Source organism: Odocoileus virginianus, chromosome 9 (assembly GCF_023699985.2).
Source record: "Odocoileus virginianus isolate 20LAN1187 ecotype Illinois chromosome 9, Ovbor_1.2, whole genome shotgun sequence".
NCBI lineage: Eukaryota > Metazoa > Chordata > Mammalia > Artiodactyla > Cervidae > Odocoileus > Odocoileus virginianus.
In genome coordinates this window covers 50,231,499-50,251,416 of record NC_069682.1, presented here as the reverse complement: position 1 = coordinate 50,251,416, position 19,918 = coordinate 50,231,499, and the positions used below count along the sequence as shown (strand labels likewise).

The 19,918-nt window shown below is 59.8% G+C and overlaps 1 protein-coding gene across 3 annotated transcripts; it reads right to left on the bottom strand.

The window, feature by feature from the left end:
* Positions 1 to 554: 554 nt before the first annotated feature.
* On the bottom strand, positions 555 to 19,340 carry CHRNA4 (cholinergic receptor nicotinic alpha 4 subunit). 3 transcript variants are annotated; one of them, XM_020875365.2, is made up of 6 exons: positions 17,952 to 19,340; positions 16,340 to 16,491; positions 12,029 to 12,073; positions 11,833 to 11,942; positions 7,408 to 8,743; positions 555 to 4,849 (listed from the first exon to the last, which is right to left on the bottom strand). In XM_020875365.2, the coding sequence occupies exons 1-6, from the start codon at positions 18,019 to 18,021 to the stop codon at positions 4,724 to 4,726; spliced, it is 1,839 nt and encodes a 612-aa protein (XP_020731024.1). In that variant the 5' UTR covers positions 18,022 to 19,340; the 3' UTR covers positions 555 to 4,723. The 3 variants fall into 3 exon arrangements, with proteins under 3 accessions (XP_020731024.1, XP_070328533.1, XP_020731025.1); XM_070472432.1 differs by lacking the exon at positions 16,340 to 16,491 and having other exon boundaries at positions 17,952 to 18,034; XM_020875366.2 differs by lacking the exons at positions 16,340 to 16,491; positions 17,952 to 19,340 and adding an exon at positions 16,010 to 16,075.
* Positions 19,341 to 19,918: the final 578 nt, after the last annotated feature.

The following is a 19,918-nucleotide window of genomic DNA, read 5'->3' as shown; positions in this document are numbered from 1 at the left end:
AAGGTGACATGGGGGCAGAAGCAAGACAGGCTGGGAGGGGGAGACTGTGGAACATTCTGGGCAGGGGCACCCACCTGAACAGGCTGGGTCTGTGCCTGGCCAGAAATGGCAGGAGGAGACAGCAAACTGAGGACAGGCTGGGCCAGGGGTCAACCCACTGACCGTAGTGGGGGTGCTGCAGGGAGGGTTCTGAGTCTTGTCCTCAGAGTGTCTGGAAGCCCCCAGGGTTCAAGCACGGGCTGCCGTGACCTGATGTCTATGTGAATGGCCTGTAGATGAGAGCGCAGGTGGCCACCAGCATCACCTCTGGCTGGGTTCAGGGGCTGGAGAGAGACGAGCTGGGCCCTGGCCCTTCACAGTTTGACCTGACCAAGGGCTGACATGAAGCCTCACAGGACAGTGAAAGTCCCTCCCAAATCTCCCCTCTGCACACACACTCTTGCACCTCCCTGTGTGTGCATACACTCACTCTCACACATCCACACTCATAGCCTATTTCCAGCTTTGGAAGCCAAGGTAACCCGGAAAAAAATGACATGTGAGCCGAGCAGGACTCAGGAGAAGAAGGGGAATGTGAGTACCTGTTTAGTCCTTTAATTAAAACCACAGTATCTTCAAAGAGTTGGAAGGATGGGTAGTAATAACACAGAGCCAAAATTAACAGGCTTGAGGAAATACAGCATGGAAACATAAAAGGAGAAGTAAAGTCAGTGAGGCAGGCTTGGTAATTACAGCCTGACCACAGACAGGCTGAGAGATCACTAGAGAGGCTACCCAGGAGGCTCGGGAAAGGATAAAATAGCAAAAGCAAGCATTGCCTCCACACGAGGGGCTCCCAGAGGAAGCAGTGAATCTATGAGGGGTCGGATTGTTGAAATAGGTGCTTTTTAAAGATTTGAGAATTAGAGAAAGACTTAAAATCCCAGACTGAAGGGTTCAAAGGGCCAAATGGGACCAGGTTTTAAAATATGCCTTTAGATTCACTGATGCAAAAACAGAGATGGTGGGGAAAGTCTTTAAACCCTTTTCTACAAGAGGACAAGAGCCGCTCGACATCAGAACATGAGAGAAAATGACCTCAGAGTGTTGCAGGGAAAGGCTTGAATCTTAAACCTGGCAGAACTATTACTGAAATGAATAGGATGAAAATACATCCTGAGACCCAAGCCTAAGAAGGCAGGTCACACATCACACAGGATCCTTTTGAACCCAGCTGGGGGCATTTTCAGCAGAAAGGGAAAATCATCAGCACTTAGACTCACTACACCAGAAATCCCTGGTGAGTGGGCTTCCCAGGTGGTGTTAGTGGTAAAGAGCCTGCATACCAACGCTAGAGATGTAAGAGACGCGGATTCAATCCCTAGGTCGGGAAGATTCCCCATGGAGGAGGGCACGGCAACCCACTCCAGTATTCTTACCTGGAGAATCCCATGGACAGAGGAGCCTGGCGGGCTACAGTCTATAGGGTTGCAAAGAGTCAACATGACTGAAGCAACTTAGCATGCGTGTGACTTAACATGCACACACACCTGGTTGAGTAAAACCCTAGTGATGTTTGCCGTTCATGGAACCATCAAGACCTCTCCAGACCCTCATGTCCATAGTGACCTAGAACTAGATTCCAGGTTGCTCCAGAATCCTCGAGGGGCAGCGAGGTGCTTGCTTTGTCTGGAGGTGGGAGGCCTGATGGAGACAGTTTCCATACCATCTTATCAAGCTCTTAAAGAATATATACATGCCTGCATCCGTGCTAAGTCGCTTCAGTCATGTCCAACTCTTTGTGATCTTATGGACTGTAACCCACCAGTCTCCTCTGTCCACGGAATTCTCCAGGCAAGAATACTGGAGTAGGTTGCTGTGCCCTCCTCCAAGGGATCTTCCCAACCCAGGGATCAAATCCACTTTTCTTACATAGCATTGGTAGGTGGGTTCTTTACCACTAGCACTACCTGGGAAGAACTCAAAGACTACAGACACTGTTATATTAGGGGCAGCCACCAGGAGGGAAAAGACTGAATATATGACCTGCAAGATTAGCCAACGAGATCAAGTTTTCTTCTGTGGGAGGGGACAGAACACATGAAAATAAGGGAGACGACCTAGCCAGATATAGGTGGAGCAGAAATTACAATAAGTGGTGGGGAGGGTTAGCTCTTAAAAAGATCGCGTTAAAAGGCAAGATACAGCTTCCTGCTTCTAGCCCTGATGGAGTAGCTCACCCCAGACCAAAATCCATTAAAAAGCAGGGAAAATATACAAGGAAACTTTTCAGGCATTTTACTGTGAAATGGTCAGTGTTTCATCAAATAGGGCTAAAACAACCCTCCCAGGCGGGTCTGGGAGGCACCCAGGTGTCAAGTTATCACAAGACGCAGAAAATGAGACACAGTCAACACTAACAGAGGAAACGGACGCCCAGAGAGACCTGCCCGCGGGCCGGTGGAGGCGACGGAGACACAGACACATTTTAGTTTATTGGGACAGAAGAACGTGACTCAGCACAACAAATTGCTTACGGATGGAGACATGGTCATGGTGGGTGCTGACTGCACCACATCCAGTGGAAGAATAGGACAGAAAGGTTGTGAACCAGGGGCTCCACTCAGACCAAGGTCAGGGTGGGGGAAGCCCCTCTCCGGGGAGGAAACCAGGCACAGGCTGGAGGGGCTGGAGGGGTCTGGGGTTGAATCTAGTTAAAACTCACTGACCTGAGGGCTTAAGACCAGGTAAATTTTGTCGTAGGTAAATTTTATGTCAAAAAAAAAGGCAAGTAGCCCAAAAGAGTGGTCATGGTTAATTTGGTGGGAATGTGGGTGATCTATTCTGCATGTGGATTTTCTGACTTGTTTTTGAGTCTCAAAAAAAGGAAAACACAGAAACCAGAAAGTGGGGGCTGTCCTCCTCCCTAGGGCTCCTGGTCTCTCCGAACCCAGGAAAGAGCATCTGCACGCAGGCCCCAGGGCCCCCACTGCTGCCCCACATCTGGCGCTGGATCCGCTTACGTAAGGAGGATTGGGGTGATGACGTCTGATATCTGCGTCCGGGCTGCGACCTTGGGGCCCGTCCTGTGTCCTGGTGAGCTGCCAGTCTGGGCTCTCCCCTAGCACCCCGAGATGACTGGTGCCCCAATAGCCCCCAGGGGGACAGGTGCCAGTCCGACGGGTGCCAGTCCTGAATGTCCAGGGGGCTGGTCTGCGGTTCACTGGCGGCCAGGTGGAGGCTGTGAACTCTACTCTCCTCCGCCCGGGCAGTACCCTCCAGCAGGACCTCTGCAGAAATGTCTTTGAACTTCACTAAATTATTCATTCAATTCTCCCAAGTTCCTCGTGACCCAGGCACAGCCTGGGGGGAGACCCAGAGCTTCAACCTGCCAGCTACACCCCTGACACACAGATTCTGGAGAGGCATAGCTTGACCGTCAGTGGAGAAGGGATTCCTGGGGCCTGGGGAGGCTCCCTCCACCCAGATGTGGCTCCTGAGGGAGGGGCCATTGTTCAGGCCCCACCTGGCATCTGGAGCCTAAGGGCTTGCAAGAATCCAGAGAGCAGGGGCAGCCCACCCCCACATTACCACGGGGCCAGTGTTTCCCTGGGGTCTCAGGGGACACTGTGGTGGCCTCTGGTGCTCAGCCTTCAAGAGGAGGGGACACTAGGCCCCTGGGTCCATTGCCCTCCAACCTCCCCCGGCCACCTGGGGCAGGGCAACCTCCACATGGTGTGAGGCAGAGGCTTTTGGGCTGTGGAGGGTCCCCTCCACCCCCGTTTCTCAGCCCCTCCCCTGCAAGGCACCACACTCCAGAGGGCCCCAGAGCTAGCCAGACAAGTGGTCCTCAGGACCTCCAGAGTCACCACGGCTGCCATGTCAGGGAGGTCCTACCTGTTACTATGCCCCAGAGGGGTCCCCTGACTGTGAGCAGAGGGGAAATCAAGGGAGGTGCTGGGTGGGGAGCCCAGATCTGGGTCCCTCACAAAGTCTCAAGTCCACGGGCGGCCTGGGGGGCATCACCAGGCCAGCAAAGTGTCTGCCCAAGACCCAAGCACCCCTGCCAGGGAGACATCTGGGCTGCCTGGGGCTGAGGGTCCCTCACCCGAGGGGTCCTGCACCTGATTCTCCTACACAGGGACCATGTCTAACCACTCCAACCCCAAGGCTCCTTGGGTGCAGAATCTGGGCTTTGCCTAATGTGCCCAGAAGAGACGAAACCCAGCCCCTGCTCAGAATCCCCCCACTCCTCAGCTTGGGACCCCACCCCCAGCCACTCAGACACCCCCTGCTTGAACCCTGTCCCCGGCAGGTGAGGGTCACGTGTTTGCTGACTCACCTCTGGGGTCAGAGAGAGCAAGCCTGTGGACCCAGAGGTGCCCCAGGCCAGGATCTGTGCCTGGCTCTCGGGGATCCCACAGGGATCAAGGGCTTTGGGAGCTAAGAGGGGCTGAGGGTGGCTGAGTGGCATGGCCTGAGGATAGTCAGGGTTGCTGGGATGTTTGCTGAGAGCCATCAGCCGCACGTCCTTGTGGGAGGCCATCGTATCGCCATTCTCCGGTTAAACTTTAATAAGACAGGCAGTGACACCACCCTGCAGACAGGCATTCACCAGTCCCCCGGGCAGGTCCCCAGGGGTCAGCAGCTCCTTCCAAGGCCATCTCATAGCAGACAGAGGATGGGGGGCAATCTGGTAAGTAGCATGACCCCATCGAGTTCAGGGAGTCCCGAGTCCGGGCCCCTAGATCATGCCAGCCAGCCAGGGTGGCAGGAAGAGGCCAGCAGTCCCCAGCAGGCAGACGATGATGAACACCCAGAGAAAGATGCGGTCGATGACCATGGCCACATACTTCCAGTCCTCTTTCACCTGCAGACAGACACACACAGTCACTCCCAGCGGCCTCCCTCAGGCCTCGCCACAGCAAGCAACTTCGAGAAGCTCTGTTCCTATTCTTGCCACCAGGGTCACCAAGGTTGCAGGCATACCTGTACTGAGGTAAGGGGTGCAGCGAAAACGGCTTTGTCTGAAGTCTGGGCTCAGAAACCCTGGGCCGCAGGTGTTAACGCTGTCTATGGGGGGTGGCAGCAAAGCCACTGTGGGAAACGGGGTCCAGCATGGTGGCCCTACCAACTCCACCAGCCTGGCAGGTGCCTGAGCTCCCAGGAGGTAGCGATGGGGACACCTCTGAAGGAAGGCTAGGGTCCAGGCTGTGACATGGTGAAGTGTGCTCTGGGTTTTTGATAGTTGGTGGCACTGCGGGGACCACCCGGCCCCTGCATTTACAGATGGAGCCAGTGAGGCTGGAGTCGGCGGGTACCCACAGCCCCTCGCAGTGCAAGTCAGGGGCCAGAGCACCCTGGACAGTGGTGGTGGGGCGGAGTTGACCTCCAGCAAGAAGCCCAGGGCAGTGCTCACAGCTGGCTGCCCTTCACTCCTGCCTCTGCCCAGGGCGGGGCTCATGGCTGGCTGCCCAGGTGGCCTGTGCCCCTCATGGTCAGTGGGTGCTCAGGTCTGTCCCCAAAACCCCCGAGGGCGAGGGTCACGCATGAATGCAGGCACAGCCCTGTGCTGCGAGCAGGCTCTGAGCCTGCAGCTGCTGGGTGGAGGGCTCCCGGGGGACAAGGGAGGGGACCTCGGGCTCGAGGTGGGGAACATGCTGAGCCCACCACCTGCAGCCACTCCCTGGACCCAACGAGGAAGGTGGCTGCACCGTCTGGGCTGTAGGGAGGACACAGAGGCCCAGAGGCAGGACAGGTCACGTTACATGTCCACGCTGGGGGAGTGGGTCCCGACCCCACCTGGGGTGCCCCCAGGCAAAGCCTCAGGGAGGCCACAGGCGGGTCCCGGGTGGGCAGTTGTCGGCACTTGAGAGACCAGAAAAGAGGGGTACCTGGGCTTGGGCCAGCTGGACCCTAGCAGGTTCCACAGGCCTGGCCAAGGGCAGGCTCAGCCTCCTGTTTTGGGGGCCTTGAGAGAAAGAGAACTTTTCATTGCTTTTTTCTGCTCTGATGTTTAAAGTAATTGGCGGCATCATGACGGTTTTAAGCCAAAGCTGAAAGGACCGAGTTTATTCTCGGGTAACCAGAGCAAATGGGGTCACTTGTAAGTGAGGGAGCAATAGGACCCTCTGTTCCAGGAAGCAGCTGGTGGTGCTGCTGCATCCAAGCAGGAGCAGTCTTTCCAGCCACCCCCTCAGAGGTTGAAACGCTGCTCACAAAGCCGCCCAGCCCCCATCCCAGGTCGGTTCCCCTGAAGTCGCTTTGCTTCCCATAACCTGGGCACAATGCCGGAACCAGAACCAGGTCATGACAGCCAGGCCTGCGATGCAGATGGAGGGGTCTGGGGACAAGGGGCCGGTCCTGCACTAAAAACTGCTGGGTGCCTCTGAGACCATTCAAAGGCATCGATCTCTTCTCAGCAGCCCCTCAGACCCGCACGTCAGAGCTCCTCAAGAACTAGGGAACACGACGGGCCCAGAGCCAGTGTCTCCTGGGTGGAATCTTCCAGAAACCCTCGGATGACTTCACAACCACTTGGGATTCAGGGGACAGCTAGGAGGCTGGCTTGCTGTTGGGTGGGGTGGCCCAGCCACAAGACAGACAGTCCCCAAGGATCATGTGTGTCTGGGAAACATCCACAGGCTGTTCTCGAGGAGGCAGAGGGGCGAGGAGGTGGGGGAGGGAACCGCAGTGTCTTGCCTGCCTACGGGCCTGCTTTCCTCCAGGAGGAAGCTGATGTGGGGCAAGGTCACAGCCCAGGTTGAGCAGCCAGTACTGGCCAAGCAAACTGGGCGGTGCCCTCCCCCGCCCGCCTATGTGCTCCCTGCTCCACCCCACCCAGGATCTGAACTGGGGCTTGGCCCTCAGCCTGGACCCATCCTTCCAGTCCCTGACTCCACAGGGCCCTGAATGTGACCCGTGTCTGAGCACCTGCCCTGCCCGCCCAGACCCCAGGCGCCCTCTCTCTGGCCGGGCATGAGGGTGCTGGCCAGAGGGTCCTTTGTCCCAGGCCTGATTTCTCCTCTCCCCGTGCTAGGCCACAGAGGCCACTCAATCTTATCCCATCTCCTCTCACCGCAGACCCTCCCTGGGGGGCCCACAGCAGAGTGGGGGGCACTTGAGGTCGAGGGAGGCGCTCACCAGGTGCGGATGGTGCTGGGGGCTGCCTAACACCCCACCTGCAGGCTCCTTGTGCCCTGAAGCCCAAAGGAGATGCCAGAGGTCCACTCTGCCACTGGGCTACCACAGGGGTACCTCCTGCCCCCAAGCTGATGGAGGCTCGGGGCATAGGGAACAGCAGGTTGGGGTCCTGGTTTCTATGGCTTTCACCAGTCACCTCCTCCTTCAAAGTGAATGGGGGTGGTGGGGCCCCATGACATGGACAGGGCAGCAGGTCCCCCCCAGGTGGCCGTGGTGCAGACTTACCGAGAAGTCTGTGTCTTCCGCCTTCAGGTGGTCTGCGATGTACTGGACACCCTCCACCGCCCGTGCCAGGGCTGGCGACAGAGGCAGAGGCGGCGCTCTGGTGCTGGGGGTCTTGAGCGTGGCATTTGGAGCCCCCGGCTCCTTCCTGCACTGGCATTTGCAGGGGGAGGCCTGGTCTGGGGGCGGGAGCTCGGCTGAGGGAGCCTTGGTCGGAGAGGAAGAGGAGCTATCTGCCAGGTGGGCGGCTGGTGAGGCAGCCTCCTCTCGCGGCCCGCAGTACTGGATGCTCCGGGACCGGTACCGCACGCCATCCTCCACTGCTTTGTTGGGGCTGGACACGTGCTGGACACTTAGGGACCGGGTCTTGGTGAGTCCCGGGGCCCGGGTGCTGGTGGGGGGACAGCAGGGCCCAGGAGATGGGCAGGGGCTGGCCTTCTTGGCCTCTGAAGGCTGCAGAGTGGGCACCTGGTCCGAGGGTGTTGTGTGGGCTGGCTGGGGCTTGCTGGACTGGTCCACCCCACAGGTCAGGGACGGAGAGCAGGCGGGCTCCCCCTGGGGCTCCGGCCAGAAGTGCGGAGCACTGGCCGCCTTGTGCATGGACTCGATGAGCCGCCGGCAGTGGTCCTTGACCACGGATGGCCGCTTCATGAAGAGCAGGCGCGGCACGATGTCCAGGAAGACGCGGCGGACCCAGGCAGGCATGGTGTGTGTGCGCGGGGAGCGGTGATGCACGTTGAGCACAAAGACGGTGATGATGATGGAGAGCGTGACGAAGATCATGGTGAAGAGCAGGTACTCGCCGATGAGTGGGATGACCAGTGAGGTGGATGGGATGATCTCAGTGATGAGCAGCAGGAAGACGGTGAGCGACAGCAGCACGGAGATACAGAGGGTGATCTTCTCGCCGCACTCGGAGGGCAGGTAGAAGACGAGCACAGTGAGGCAGGAGATGAGTAGGCAGGGGATGATGAGGTTGATGGTGTAGAAGAGCGGCAGGCGCCGGATGATGAAGGCATAGGTGATGTCCGAGTAGACCTCCGCGCAGCACTCATACTTGCGTGTGTTGTAGGTGCCCACGGCATCCACAATGACCCACTCGCCACTGTCCCAGAAGTCCAGCTGGTCCACGCGGCTGTGCATGCTCACCAGGTCAATCTTGGCCTTATCATAGGTCCAGGACCCAAACTTCATGGTGCAGTTCTGCTGGTCGAAGGGGAAGAAGGTGACGTCGATGCTGCAGGAGCTCTTGTAGATGGCTGGGGGTGTCCACTGCACCCGGCCGTCGTGGAAGAGGTGGGCCTTGGTCAGGTGGGTGACAGCAAAGTCCCCGTCCGCACTGGGCAGGAGAGAGAGGTGGTGGGTGAGGTACCTGACACCCGAGGTCCAGAGCTCTCATGCCTCTGCCCACTACACACACCCTCACTTCACAGTGAGGCCTCGCCGGGACCAGACGGCTCTGGGCTCATTGCTCATGGTGCCCATGTCCAGCTCATTGCTCACCTGCACACCTTGCTGTTTCCCCTACCCTTGGGGGTGACACGCTGTGGAGACTGTCTCAGCAGCCCACACCACGCTTGACATCCAAGCTTGACCATGGTGATGACCACGATTATTTGGGGGCTAGAAGGGCCATCCATGCCACATTGGGGGCTCCAGATGCACTAGTGGCCCCAGGGCAGCACACAGAGTGCCTCGTTCCCTGCAGTCACCCTGGAGCTGGGTGGAAGTCTGAGCTGTCTCACCACCTTCTCCTGCTCTAGGCCGGCATTTTCTCCCCCACAGATCCCTCCAAACTTAGAGGCAAGACCCCTCCCCTTCTTGCATAGGTGAAGACTCCAGGGTCCAACAAGGCAAAGACCAGGCCCCCCAGAGGGGGACGTGGACTCCAGCCATCACATCCCAGGCCCTCGGCCCTCCTGCCTGTTCCTTGGCCTTGGGGTGCCCTGTCCATAGACCTGGCAGGCAACAGAGGTAGGGGCTGCTGCCCTGGCCCAGGCCTGGGTCTCCCAGGGACAGCCACTGAAGATGCCCATGGTGAGGAGAGGGGCATGTTGATGCCATGGGCGACCTGGGGACACCTGCCCGCAGTCCGCTGAGAACACTGCCTGCCCCCAGAGTCAGCCAGTCTCTCCTCTGCTGCTGGAAGTGCCCAGTCCCCAGTCTGGGTCCCAAGCTGTTATTGCCTGAGTCAGGAGGGCCCTCCCTCAGCCTGTTTCCCCGCAAGGCCCGAGCTGCCCACACCTACCACGTGGGGCACCCACAGGCAAGTGAGGGAGCAGCTGTCCCGGGCTTTGGCTCTGAAATGCTGACGGGAGACCTCCCCTCCCACCGTGGACAGCCCCACAGACACTAGTCTCCAAGCCCGTGTCTTCACGCTCCTGTGCTAAGGGCACTTCCACCCCGGGTCAGCCCCTCACTCTGCATGTGGGACTCTGGGACCCAGCCGCCCAGGGCAACCCCAGGAAAAAGAAGCTTTCCCAAGGGAAGCTGTCACCACCCCCACCTCCCTGCCACCCCCACCCCGCCCCCATCACCGCTCTAGGAAGTCTCACCCCTCCCCCACAGTGGGCTTCCCATGCCAGGGGACAAAGCAGCCCCCAGAAGCTGGGCCAGCAAGCCCGGGAGGAGTGCTCATTGGGACAGTTTCTGGGGAAGAGGGGTCACCCCGGCTGGTCAGATTCCTGCTCTAGGCTGAAGATGCAGTCCATGTGAGCGCCTCTGCCTGACAGGCCAGTGGAGGGAAGCCCCCGTGAACAGCACGGCCTCACATGCACTCCCCCCAGCGTTGAAGGTGTACCCCAAAGCTCTCAGAAAAGCCACCCTCAACCCTTCCCCTTGCCCAGCAGCCTGTGCTGACCACTGGACCACATGCAAGTGCACATGGGCCTGATCCCTGGAAACAGGCCCCCGTGGCCATCTGGCTAACATCACCACCAGCCCTGGGGTCCATCCATGCCCACACCCAACTGCCTCCAAAGAGGGCCTCGGTGCCAGCCTCCATCCCCAAGGGAAGCTAGGGGTCCAACCTGATACCTCTGGGTCTCAGTAGGGAGTCTAGAGAGGGAAGGGGCTGGGCTGCCATCCTGGGGGCTGTATGCCTCCCAGACCCGCTTATTGGGCTCAGTCACAGAGCACGATGCTCCCCTGGGTCCCAGAGTCCTGACCATGGTCCCTGTGTTTTGGGTCAGAGAGGTTCAGGCAGATTCAGTGCTGGGTCCCCTGGGGCAGGGGGCTGGGGGAGCTGAATGGGGACCCCGGGGGGCCTTAGGGGGCCTGGAGGACTCCAGTGCTCAGGGTCTGACTGGGCAGCTTGCAGAGGGAAAACAGAGAGCCTGCCCTACCTCCCACTCTCCAAGCGGCCCCCCTTAATGCATCCCTAAAACCCTCTCCTCCACGTGCAGCCACTCTCCCCGCTGCCATTACTGGAATCAATTAAGCTGCGAGTGGAGCCCAGTCTTTCTTAATCAAATAGCATTTGTAGGTCAGGCCCGACCCCGGGGCCCAGGAGGGCTTTTGTGCAGAAGCACCAGGGGCTGGGTGGGAGGACAGGGGGCTGTGGGCAGGGGGACCAAGTGCTGCCATTGGCTGTGTTCGTCAGTGCTGTGTGGCCATGGCCGCCCAGAGCCTGGGTCTTCCAGCATGGATTCAGCTCTGTGTGAGCTGGCCTGGCAATGACACAGCAGACAAGGGACACGAGAGGCTATCAGGCTGCCCCAAGGTCAAGGACCCAGCCAAGGTCCTGGGAAAGGACAAGTTCAAGGAGGCCAGCCCTCTGGAGCCCACGTCTGCCACAGCAATGCCCATAGCCCCCTGGCCCCCCAGCACAGAAACACCCTCCAGAGATGAGATTTCAGCTCAGCTTCCACAGCCGGGACACACAGTCCTGACAGAGGCTTTGTTTGCGGAGTGTGATGAGCTGGGGTTTGGGGACTTTCGGTGATGTCTGTGCAGGGAGCTGTGAGCACAGATGGAGGGGCAGGGGAGGACAGGGACAGGCAGGCTGTTCTGAGGGCTCCCTCTCCACGCCCCTTACCCCGCTCTCTGCTCCAGGACTGGGTGACCAGTGTGCAGGGGCCTAACCTCCCCAGACAGGAACTGATTCTGGAACTGACTCCAGACCAAGGGGGAACAACTGCAGGGCCTGTAGTCATCCTGGGAGGGGCTCTGACCCCTTCCTTGCCCCCCAAGAGACTGAAGCCACAGGGTTGGCACGGGCAGGGAAGGAGCCCTTAGGCTCCTGCAGGCCCCCAGAGTCCCCATCTCCTTGCTGCTTTGCCCGTCAATGGGCCTTAGAACCCTCTTTATCTCCGCCTGAGCCCTGGTTCAAGGGCTGAGCTGTCTGTCTCTTGCTCGCGCTGGCTTTGGCAGAGATTCCTGGAGGGGGCATGGCTGGGCGTGGCCCCACCCACTAAGGCCCCAGCTCACTTGTTGTACAGGACAATGTCTGGCCGCCAGATGAGCTCGGAGGGGATTCGGATGGAAGTCACGTTCTCATAGTCGGCGGGGTCCCAGTGCAGCTTATAGTCGTGCCACTCCTGTGGGAGAAAAGGAAAGAGGGGGATCAGAAGAGAGGGGTAGGGAGAGGGTGGGGAGGGGGCAGCGAGGGCTCTCTCCCACTCACCTGCTTCACCCACACATTCGTCGTCATCATCTGGTTCTTCTCGTCCTAGGGCATGAACGAGAAGGCAGGTTGTGATCCCTTCTGGTCAGGACACATCTATCTGGCCAAGCTTCCTTACCCACAAGGACGGGCCAGGGCCAAACATGGGGCCTGGGTGACCTCAGGAGGGAGGGAGTGTCTCGCCCCTTGAGGCAACCAAGCCCAGGATGGCAGGCCCAGAGGAGACTGAGGGCCACAGGGTAAGTCCTCGTGACCCTTCTGAGAAGGAAAGTGAGAACAGTGTCCATCTGACTTTATAGGTGGCCGGGTCTGGCCCCCTTCAGCTACGTAAGTAAGGGTATGTGGCACCCAGGGCTCCTGGATGCTGGAGGAGCTGCCCCCTTCCCAGCAGCCCATGCTGGTCCTGCCCACCTGCATCCCTCCCTCCCAGCTAGCCAGCCTGCCCCCTCCACTACCCCTGAGCCACCCACTCACTAGCCAAACTGCCTCTCCAGGCCTGGAGCCTCAGGACCTAGAGGTAGACAGGTGAGGGGCAAGAACAGGTGAGGTGGGAGCAGGACACCAGGCAGGCTCTTCTCCAGGCCACTGAGCAGCCACCTGCCAGGTGAGAAGGGCTGGAACACACACACCACACACACACAACACACACACACACACACACTCACACTCACATACAACACTCACATGCACGCATACACACACACGTACACACTGACACACTCTCACACACATACACACAATACACACACTCACACACACACTCTCACACACACAATCACATGCACGCACACACACTGACACACACGTACACACTGACACACACTCTCACACACATACACACAATACACACACACACACACAATCACATGCATACACACTGACACACTCACACAATACACACACACACATACACACACACTCACATACAACACTCACATGCATGCATACACACTGACACACACGTACACACTGACACACACTCACACACATACTCACACACAATACACACACACTCACACACTCACATACAACACTCACATGCATGCATACACACTGACACACACACTCACACAATACACACACACATACACACACACTCACATACAACACTCACATGCATGCATACACACACACGTACACACTGACACACACTCTCACACACATACACACAACACACACACACACACACTCTCACACAATCACATGCACGCATACACACTGACACACTGACACACTCACACAATACACACACACACATACACACACACTCACATACAACACTCACATGCACGCATACACACTGACACACACATACACACTGACACACACTCTCACACACATACACACAATACACACACACTCACAATACTCACATGCACGCGTACACACTGACACACACACTCTCACACAATACACACTCACACACATACTTACACACACACACTCACAACACTCATGCACGCATACACACTGACACACACACTCTCACACAATACACACTCACACACATACTTACACACACACACTCACACACAACACTCACATACAATATTCACATGCACGCATACACACTGACACACATGTACACACTGACACACTCTCACACATACACTCACACATAATACACACTCACACACATACTTACACACACTCACACACACACTCCCTGCTCCCTCCACCCCTCTTCCCAGCCCTCCTTGTTCACTGGACACAGGCAGCCAGGCCCCAGCACAGGCTGGAGAAGAACGTCAGGTTCTGTGCATGGACGTAGGGGTCCTCTTACCCCACCCTGAACCTCCAGGGACCATGCCATACGCAGCCCAGGCAGAGGGTAGCTGGGTTGGGGCTGGAGGGGGCTGGCTCCTTGCAAAAGGTTTGGGGTGGGACACTTGCTGCTGATGGAGGGTACTTCTCAGAGAGCAGGGTGCCCACAGGGCCTGAGGGGCAGGGGCTGTTCCCCTGGGGAGGGTAGAGGGACTGGACACAGGCTCTGGGGGGTGGTACTTGAACCAGCCTCTCCCCACTTTCTGATGGCCCAACTTTTTCCCTTGTCGGCTCTAGACCAGGGATACGCAGGTTGTCAGGACAACTGCTCAGGCCAAAGAAACCCGAGGATGGTCAAGAAGTGAAGCACCCAGTGCCCAGACCAGGGCCAGGGGCAGATGGTTATTCAAAGGCAAGGCCCGGGAGCCCCACCTCCTGCCCCACCAGGGGACAAGCCCTGGGTCGGCTGAGTCATGGGAGGGGACCACATCTCCTGCTACCCCAGGCACTGCCCTTGGCCCTGATCTCCCTTGGGGCCACCTGGGACAGGCCGCCAGAGGACACTGAGGATAAGTGTGACCTGAGCGGGGCCCGGAAACCACTCCAACGACCTCGACCTTGGCAATGCAGTCCTGCAGTGGTGCCGCCCCCACCACACATCCTTGCATTCCCCCGGAGGCAGCTGGCGTAGCTTTGCCCCATTCCCTGCCCCCAGCTCAAGCTTCCAGGTGCCAGGCCTGGCCTCCTTCCCCTTGTGCCCACCCCTCACATACACCCCTTGCAGCTGTCCACCCGCACACCCCACCCGTATAAAGTGCCCTTCATACATTCGGGCACCTGAAACGTCAGCCCAGGGCCCAGAGGCACCCAGGGATTCCTAGCCTCCTCTGCAGGCGTGAACACACACACACACACACACACACACACACACACACACACACCGGGGCACAAACCTGCAGCAAACACTACAGCCCTTCAAAGAGTGGGCAGGGAGGCGGCCCCTTCGACAAAAGGCCAGCACCCAGGACGGGCAAGGACGTCTCATCAGCACACACGTGTGCAGGAGTGTCCTTGGCCGACTCGGCTGCAGACAGCGGGGCTGGGAGCAGCTTCTGGCCAGTCCAGTGTTGCCATGGGGCCCATGGCGGGTCCCTCACTGGGGTCTCGGGACTGGTGTGCTCCGGCTGTCTCTCCTGGGAAAACTAGGGAGATGGAGGGGAGGAGGATGCTGTGACGTGGGAGTGGGGGAGATGCTGCAACATGGTGGCCAGGGGATGAGAAAACCCCAGGAGCTCAGGTAGGAGGCTGGGCCACAGTGCAGCTGACTGGGAACATGAAGCCACAGCCATACTGGGAACAGTGTTTGCAAATGCAGTGGGTAGGAACCCCCGTCATCCTGAACTGCCTTCTGGCTGCACCTGGGCCAGGAGTACTTTACAGGAAGCATTTGAGACTTGGTTCCAGGAGGCCTGAGAGCACAGGCCAGGATGGGGGACTGACCGGGTCTCTCTGCTAATGGGACGCAAGCATGGCTCTTTCTGTCAGTGTGAACGTAGCCACAGCTCTCACCCCCCACCTCCCAAAGCCCCTCAGATGTGGCCGGCTCACTCATCCCATTCCACAGGTGAGAATACCAGGGCCCCAGGGGCCACTCAACACACCTGGCACGAGCCAGAAACAAGGGCCTCCAGGCTCCGAAACTGGTGGCTCCCCCCTCACAGAGCTCGCTTGGGGTTGGGGTCCTGGCAGGGGCGTGGGGTGGACATTTGGAGAGATCTACAGCCCCTGGCAGCTCCTCTTGGAACCCAAGCTGACTGGAAACCCCAGTCCAAACCCAGCCAGCCCCTTGCAGCCAGCAAACCAGCTCCTGGAGGACTCCAGGCCAGGCTGGAGCCCACACTCCAAGACCCTTTGGCTGCTGCCCCAGGATGTGCAGCCAACACGCAGTTAGACCTATAGGACGGGCCCCCACCCTGAATGGTCACTCCCGCCCCTCGAGAGCTGCAGCCACTCGGAGGCTGGACCTCGGCCTCCTCCCAATAGCCTCCTCGGTCCCCATCCAGGAAAGTAAACACACCTGACAAACAGCCTGTCTGACTCGCCAGGTTGCCCCATTCCAGACAGGTTAGGGGGGGCCTCCTGAGCAAGGTGAAGGTCAAGAGGTGCTGCCAGGGCACCACACAGCCCCACCCTGACCCACTCAGTACCAGGACTTACCCTAGACCCTGCACTGGCCCCACAGACGAGTTTTCTGCTCTGTCTCTGGCTGTCATAGCCCTGATCCCCTGCTGCAAATCTGGCCCTTTGAGCTTTTCTACATGGAGAGGGAAGAATGGGCGGGGCCTGGAGGGGCATCGTATGGAACAGTCCTTGCCCCGGAAGTTGCTTAGGTGTATGTGCAGGACTCAAGCAGGGCTGGGACTCAAATGCAGCCCTCCCAGCTCATTCAGCCCCCTGCCCCCAGCCCTGGGGCCATCTCCAGGCCTGTCCCTCCCTGACACAGGTTGGCCCTGAGTTGCCGACCCCCACCCCATCCCCAGCACCTACCACGTCAATAAGCTGCGCGATGGACAGGCCGAAGTGGACAAGAACCACATCCGAGATGTTGGCCACGGGCCGGGACCACTTATTATAGCCAGAGAAGAGCTTCTTCAGCAGCCGCTCCTCCGCATGAGCCCGGGTCTCTGCGTGGCTGCTCACTGGGGGGACACGCGGGTGCGTGGCTCAGAGGCGGGGATGGTGGCCATCCAGGTTGCGCCCTTGGGCCTCCTGCCAGGCAACACTCAGCACCTGGGCTCCCTTCCAGCCCCTCAAAGCACATTCCTCCCTCCTACCTCAGGACCTTTGCACCTGCTGCCCTACTTCCATTCATAGTTTCTCCTCTACCCCAGGGAAAGGAAGCCTTCTGAGTACCGGGTCCATCACTGGAGGGTATCACTGATGTGATGAGTGCTGACTGGACGGCTCCCCATCGGACCGTGACTACAGGAGAGAGGGGCTCTATCTCGAGCTACTAGCACAGTCCTGAGCACCTTGTCTCGAAGCACAAAGTGGGGGTAACCTCAGGACAAGAGGGGGCAGGCCCAGGCAGGGAGAGAAGGATGGGGAGTGATGGTTTGACCCCTGAGGGTTTCCTGTGGCTGCAGCAACTGCAAGCGATCATCCTGGAAAATCATCCTGGATGCATGAGTGACCTGGCACCCCGTGACTCTGGCACGCTGCATTCCTGGATGGTCTCTCCTCGATGACCAGGTCTGGAGTGAACCTGGGGAGGGGTTTCCTCATTCAGCCCAGCCCAGTGGCCAATCTGTGGTCTGACGGCTTCCCTGCCACTCTTGGGCACCTGTGCTGCGACCACTGCATTGTGGAGGGCATCTGAGGGCAGATGCAGGAGACCCTTGCAAGGACAGGAGACCCTTGCTTACCTGCTCCTCTCAGCTCAGTCCTGCTCACCTGGGAGTTACAGCTGGACCCATGAGGGCATTCACAAGTACGCCTGGGGTCATTCCTAGACCCCCAGGACCTTCACTCCCAGCCCAGAGCCCCAGCCTGGTCCCTCAGACAGTACAGTGTCACTCCTTCCTCACTGGGGAGGCCAGAGGATTAAATTCCCTCCATGCACCCCTGAAATAGCAAGGTGGCTCCCCAGAGAATGGGGAGGAGCAGGGGGCTGGAACCTCGACAGTCCTAGTGAGCCTGGGGGAGCAGAAGGGGTTTGGGTGGGGCCCTACCAAGGGCAGAGACCAGCCCTCTGATTCCCTAGCCCCCAGGGGTGGAGGGTGGGACGGCATGGTGCAGCCTGGAAGGAATTTGGGCAGAATGGATAAACGGGGGTGGGCCGCACCTCTCTCCATTCAAGTTGGAGCTTCTGGGTCCAGCTCTTGAAACAACATCTCCCCCACACCCACCCCAATCCTTTTCTTCGAATTGCAGAACAGGTTAACTCTTTCCTCGCCTGGCTCCGCCCGCGTCCGCAGGACAGTCTTCTGCGTCTGGGGGATGCGGGGGGGACGGGGGGAGGGGGAACCTCCGCGGCTGCCCCGTTGCGCGCACCCGCGGCTTGGGACCGCAGCCAGGAGCCTCCCTTCCTCTGGCTCCGGAGGTCCGAGGCCGCCCTGAACCGGGCGAAAGGGGGTCCTTCCAGCGCCCCGAAACTTACCAGGCAGGAGGCCGGCCCCCAGCAGCAGCAGCAGCAGCAGCGGCGACGTCCCCGGGGCCCCGAGCTCCATGGCGCACAGAGCCGGCTCTAGATGCGGGCGGCTCCCGGCTCCGCCGCGCCCCTGCTCTGAGCTCCTCGCGTACCCAACTTCATGCCCCCCGCCCCGCGCGGGCCGCTCCGTCCTCAAAGCCTCGCTCGGTAGCTCCTCCCGGAGGGCGCGGCGGCAGCTACCGGGCCGGGATCACGGGCTGTGGGCTCAGCGGCGCGGCCCCGCCCGGACCTGCCCGCCTCCAGCCGGCGAGGAGGAGGGGGAGGAGAGAGCAGGAGGAGGGAGCAGGGGGGAGGGCGAGGACCGGGAGGAGACGGGGAGGGGGATGCACCGCCAGTCGAGAGGGGGCGCGGGGGCTGAGGTCGGCCCGCGCCGGGGCAAAGTTTCCTTAGACCTCCCAGGGCCGGGCACGTGCCCGAGCCACGAGTGGGGGCCCGGCAATCGTTGCGTGCGTCTCAGGGATCCCGGCGCGGGCTGGTTTGCGGACCACGAGACATCAACCCTCACCCGGTCCCCAGCCCCGCGCCTCCACAGCCTGCCTGGAGGGAGGACGCGCCCCAGGTTCTCGGGCGCCAGGAGCGGCGCCCGGGCGGATGTGGTTAACTTCACCACCCCCGCTCCGCTGTGCAGTTTGGAAATCACAGGTCCCTAGTCGTCTTCCCCAACCAGGCGCTCAGGACAGAATTGCCCCCATCGTCCTGTCCCCCCGCGGACCGGGAAGCGTTCAGAAGAGCTTCGACGCGGCAGCCGGCCTTTCTGGGGCGAGGAAAACCCTGAAGTCCCCTCCCCAGACGAAGCCGCTTCTTGCCGCCTCCAGGTCGGGCCCGGGCCGGGGTCTGCTGCCCCCTCCTCTGAACGGCCTGCGGCCGGGTGGACTGCGCCGGCGAGAGGGCAGACCCCATTCCATGCGCGGTGGGCAGCGGCTGAGGGGAGGCTGTGGAGGGTCTCAATTGAGACCCCCGCAGAGCAGTCCGCGGCGCCCCTGGACTAGTCTTGAACTACATCGGCCGCAACCGAGATGACCGGGTGCCACGCTCGATGACCCCGCAGGGGCTCCGCCCTTAGGTGGGTCGAGGGGGCCGCCGGCCGAGCAGCAGGGTCTCGAAGGAGGGCCGGGAGGGGCCGCTTTGTGCGGCGGCGGAGCCACAGTCTGCGGCGAGCACACCGCGCTGCTCGGCAGAAATGCGAACCCCGCAGCCATCCGTGCGCAGCTCCTGGGGATCTGCGGCCGGCGCGGGCTGGGGGGAATCCAGCTCCCAAACCGAGACTTCGATTCCGGTCGAGGATGAGGGCAGAGAAGGAGGGGCTGGAGCTGCCCCCGCGCTCCTCCCGCTTTGGCGCCCGGCCCTTGGGGGGACTGAATGATGGTCCCGGAGGCCCCTGGTCCCCGCCCCTCACAGACGATGCTCTGCAAGTAACAGGCTTGGTCCCAAGGTAGCAGCTTCAATCAGGGGAGGCCCCTGCCCCTCCGCATCCCCCAACTCCTGCCCCCTTCCAGCTGGTTTCCCTGTATTCCCTCTTCTCCCTCCTCCCTATCTCCCCTCCCCCATCTCCCCTCCCTTCCCCCATCTTCCCTCTCTCTCCTCCATCTCTCCTCCCTCTCCCCATTTCCCTCTCCCACCTTCCCTGCCCCTCCCCAAGCCCCTTCCCCCCAACTCTGGCCAAATGCTCTGAGGCCTCCAAGGTTCCCCACCCTGAGCGGTCTGTCCACTCTGGCTAGTGCCTACAGAGCTTTCGAAATGCCTGGTCCCGGGCAACAGCCAACCTCAACAGTGACGGTTGCTCCCTTACCCTGTCCACAGGCTCGCTAGATGCTGGCCCAAGCCACTGAGACAGGTGGATGTGGCTCCCACAGCATCCCTATGAGGTGGGTTCTTTTGTTATCTCTGTGTCCCAGTGAGGAAATGAATGGACAGAG